This window comes from Ornithodoros turicata, unplaced genomic scaffold (genome assembly GCF_037126465.1).
Source record: "Ornithodoros turicata isolate Travis unplaced genomic scaffold, ASM3712646v1 ctg00001351.1, whole genome shotgun sequence".
NCBI classification, from domain to species: domain Eukaryota; kingdom Metazoa; phylum Arthropoda; class Arachnida; order Ixodida; family Argasidae; genus Ornithodoros; species Ornithodoros turicata.
In genome coordinates, this window is record NW_026999565.1 from 841 (window position 1) to 5,584 (window position 4,744).

Sequence of the window (4,744 nt, forward strand, 5' to 3'; positions counted from 1 at the left end):
AGCGATCGCTTATTTTAATTTCTCTATCTCATCGGGTTACAAGGTATTCGACCACCTTTATTCCTAACAATCTCAGTGCCATTGAAATGCTCACGCGTCAAGTAAGGTGCGTAATGACTAGGGCACGTGTTTTTAGGCACTAGAGACGCCCGAAACAGGCAAGCGTTTAGGCTCTCAAAAACTCTAAATAGGCAAACATAGGCGCGTTAATAATTAGCGTATTTGCCCGTCATGTTGGCCATTTTCAGATAACATGAGACAGTTGAGGTCAATTTTCAATTTTCCAAGCTTGCAACTCTTCCTGTTTGCCCGAAAATAGACGTTTATAGAGCACAGAAAGATGGAAAAAGGCACTTGCCGGACAGAAGTGAAAAGAATAAAAACAAAAAAGGAACTCATTTAAGCTTGGAAAAAGCCGTTTTAGGTATTTGCAGGCATTTTATGCAACTGCCAGAGACAATTTCCAGACCCTACCTGTGGGCATTTGTCGGATGACACAAAACGGTTATGGGCTCCGGGATAGGGATAATAGATTCTTTTAGCTTTTATGATGCAATTGTAGGATGCCTAGCATCTCTGCATGCCTTCATAAAGGACAAAAAAGGGGGCCTATAAGAAACCATAACCAGGAAAACGGCGACTATAAGACAGAGCCGGAGATAGGCATTGTTGATACCAAGTCGAGAAGAGACGCGACTAGTTACGATGATGTTTATTTCCAGAATGAATAACGCTCGCGACGGATGATAGTCAAGATGTGATGTGCGAGACATGCGCTCAGTTGTGTTGTACTCATGATGATCATGATATGTCCGTTGCATTAGCAACAGACTGCGGACCGGCAACGTCATGCTGTTGTATCTCAAGTGGGTACAGCGACCTGCTAGCGCGTCTAGTCACATGCCCAGTAGACGCTCGCACTGTATATGACCGTAACGTCCCATCTTGTCCTTTGTGTCCGGATTGAATGCGGACCAGAGGCCAGAACATCCTTGGCTTTCTTTCTTCTGAAATCACGACGTCGCCTGGCGACATAGTTTTTCCCCCTGTTTTGTTTGCACTGGTTGGCTGAGGGGAGCTCCATGAAGTAACGCCTCTGCCACCTTCTCCATGCTGCTTGGAGCAATGTTGTTGGGTTAGCAGGCGTATCTCACTAGCGACCGCATTAGGATTCACCTTCCAGAAGGAGGAGTCAGTAGTTGCTGGTCGAAACAGTATGGGAATACCGCCGGCTCGGTTCTTCTTGTAGGTGACAGTGGTGAACGGGTCATGAAGTGAAGTGGCAAGGTTGCCATCGTTCATCGCATCTGTCTGCTGAGGAGCTGGCGGTGCCGAAGTGTCCATGGTGTTATCGGGAACATTCACGATCTGTGGGTTGTTGGGGTCACCAGAGGAAGGGCTCCCTACCCGTTGGCGTTTGGCAGGGCTGACGGGGACCTGTTGACCTGTGGTAGGTGTCATAGAGACGTTGGACCTCCCGTCCAGATTACGGCGGGAGGTCCGTGATGGTTAGATTTCTTTTTTGAACGGCTCTGAAAAGGCCTAAAGGCTAAAGGCTGGTCAATGTTGGAGCAATGTTGCACGTTTCTGCCATGTGCGATGGATGGGTTCCGTCTCCTCTGTTGTCATCTCTGGAGGCACTATGGTAAGGCGTCTCCCTGTGATTAACTCCGCTGGTGTTAGCGGAAGAATCTCATGTGGGTCATTGTACACGTAAGAAAGCGGTCGAGAATTAATGACGGCTTCCACCTCTGCTACGATTGACACCAGGTCTTCATACGTCAATGATTTTCTGCCGGTGGTTTTCCTCAATGCCTGTTTCGCAGACCTTATCAATCTTTCATAGAATCCACCCCACCACGGTGCATTTGTAGGAATGAACTTCCAGCTCACGCTGTTCGTCCCAAGGCAGTCCAGCGCTTCATCGTCTCGTATACGTCGCGATAATGCAGAAAGTTCCTTGTTGCATCTTTTGAAGGTGGGTGCGTTGTCGCTGTATATCACTCTAGGCATCCCTCGCCGTGCGAAGAATCTTCGTACTACGTGAACGAGGCTTGCTACCGACATGTCGCGGGAAACTTCTAGGTGGACAGCCCTTACGACAGCACAAGTAAACATGGCAATGCACATTTTCACGTTGCGTTGATGACTGTGCGTGTCTCTGACGTATAGAGGTCCTGTAAAATCCACTCCTACAACAGTAAATGGATGTTGCACTCTGTCAACAGGAAGTGGTGGCGTGTTCTCAGACGTTTTTGTCTGGTTGAATCTCCTGCAAACGGTGCACCTATGAAGAATGTTCTTCACCACCTGCCTTCCTCGAACTCTCCAATAGTTTTCCCTGAGCTTTGCAAGAGTGTCTGCTACTCCTCCATGCATGGCCCGTCGGTGAGCTTGCAGACGAGTAATGAGACGTAGTGAGCATCTCGTGGCATGATTATGGGGTGCTTTTTATCGAACGTAAGATTTGCCATCTGTTCCTCGATATGCCGTTCTCATCAAGAAACGGTCTGCACTTCTGCATGAAGTGTCGTTTTTTTAGTGATTTCGCGGCCTTCAGGGTTTGATATTCCTCAGGGAAAGCTGTGACTTGTACATGTCGGAGCCAATAGTTCTTAGCGTTTAGAGTTGGGAAAGGTGGTATGAAGACTTACAGTACCTTACCGAGATCAAGTTCAACAGGTATTACGGCGTGTGGCCGAAGAATGTACCGTTGCATGTTTTCTGTGACGCAAGTTGCAACGCGTATGGCGCCGTTGCGTACCTGGTTATTAAAACATCGGACTCTTCTTCAAACGGATCGGACGCTTCTTCAAACATAGTGCTGGCAAAGGCCAGGGTAGCACCAGTCAAGAAGCAGACGCTTCCAAGGTTGGAACTCCAAGCCGCTGTTGTAGCTGTGAAAATTTCAAGAATGTTGATGGACGCATTCCCAGGCATCAAACAGGTTTTCTTCTGGACTGACTCGACAATCGTACTGTATTGACTACACGGTAAGAGCGAGAATTGGAAGGAGTACGTTCGAAGGAGAGTTAACGAAGTCAAGAACTATGGAAGCTTGGAAGAGGTTACTTGGGACCCCTGCATTGGGGTCCCTTCTGCATTATATTCTTCACCTCGTTGTACACGTTGATAGCGGCTTCCTCGCAGTCAGCACCAGATATAAAATCATCGACATAGGTACAATCTTTCAACAGTCTTGTTGTTTCCGGATAGTCTACTTCGGACTCTCTCAGCAGTTTCTTCAATGTCGCCGCCAACAGGAATGTGCTAGTACCGGTCCCGAATGTGACTCTCGTCATTCGCCATATTTCCAACTTATCGTCCACTCCTGTGGGCATAGCTTGATACCAGAGGAATCGCAGGGCATCTCGGTCTCTTTTGTGGATGAGTATGTGGAGGAATGCCTTTTCTATGTCGGCAGTAAAAGCAACAGTATGTAGCCTAAATCTCAGTAGGAGAACGCTTACATTCGGGTTCATATTGGGTCCGATGTGAAGATTCTCGTTCAAGCTGATCTCTTGAGTTTCATGAGCGGAAGCGTCAAACACGATACGACATTCCGTTGTAATGCGGTCCGTGCGAATGACCGCGTGGTGAGGTAAGTAGTACACTGGTCTATTAACTTGATCGGGATTGTATTCGTTCTCTGGCACCTTTTCTGCGACGCCGTCAATTAGATATTTGCGGATAGCATCATCATACGTCTTGAGCAGGTCGGGCGTACGAAGTAAACGGTCCGTCAAACCTTTAAGTCTTTTCCGTGCGTTTCGTTCATTTGTTACAAGGTCTATGTCGTCTTTCCAAGGTAGCCGTACTTCGTACCTTCCGTTGACGTTCCTGACTGTACTATTAAACCTGTTCAATACCTCACCTGCGGTTTTGTCGTCGTAATCGGCTTCGTCCTCTGGACCCCAAATGTTGTTAATGAATTGACGTTGCAGGCCTTGCCGGACACAGACGATTACAGCTTGCTCCTGGGCTTGAGAATTCATCGTGTCGTTTACAACGCCATGCATAAACCATCCTAATTCGGTGGGGACACAGACTAAATCATCATTAATTCTCCTGATGTCATCTTGCACGAGTCTCCAGTACCACTCGGTCCCAATGAGAATGGAGATAGGAAGTTCTTGATCTGCTGTGGTGACATTCGATGCTTCCTCAAGTAGGAAAGTGCCCTTGAGATGCTCTTGACCGATGGCAGGAAGTACGTTGGCGCATATTTGCTGCGTTTGCAGGACGTCAATTTCTACGGCAGTGCCCTGTGTAGTTCCAGCTTGACCGAAGTTTTGCTCAATGCCTTGGTGACTGTTGCTCCACCGCACGACCCTATGCTGATTTTTTCGACTCCGTGGGAGTGGCATCCTAATTGCTTCGCGAGCTCTTCGGTGATGAAACATCGTTGGCTACCACTGTCAAACAGAACGCGTACCCAGCATGTGTTTTCAGGTCCCTTCGCATATGCCATTGTTGTGCCTACAATTATCTTGCTTGACTGTTTAGAGGGAACTGCGGAGGCTGCTAAAACCACCTCTCCCGGGGAGTCGACCGGAACAGTGTTGACTTGTACTTGCTGGGTACTCCTATTGCGTATGTAGTCTGGGTCACAGAGGCTCGTAGCGTGTCTTCGGCTGCACTTGCGACACCTGATGTACGACTGACAGCGACTAGCAATGTGATTTCGTCTCGTACATTTTAAACAGCATCTTGCTTCAATTAATAGCCGCTTCTCCTGAAGTGG

General features: G+C 48.0%; 1 protein-coding gene across 1 annotated transcript; it reads right to left on the minus strand.

Moving 5' to 3' along the window:
* Positions 1-3,068: 3,068 nt before the first annotated feature.
* LOC135376893 (uncharacterized) lies at positions 3,069-4,367 on the minus strand. The gene has a single exon (XM_064609337.1). The coding sequence runs from the start codon at positions 4,365-4,367 to the stop codon at positions 3,069-3,071; it is 1,299 nt and encodes a 432-aa protein (XP_064465407.1).
* Between the last annotated feature and the right edge of the window lie 377 nt (positions 4,368-4,744).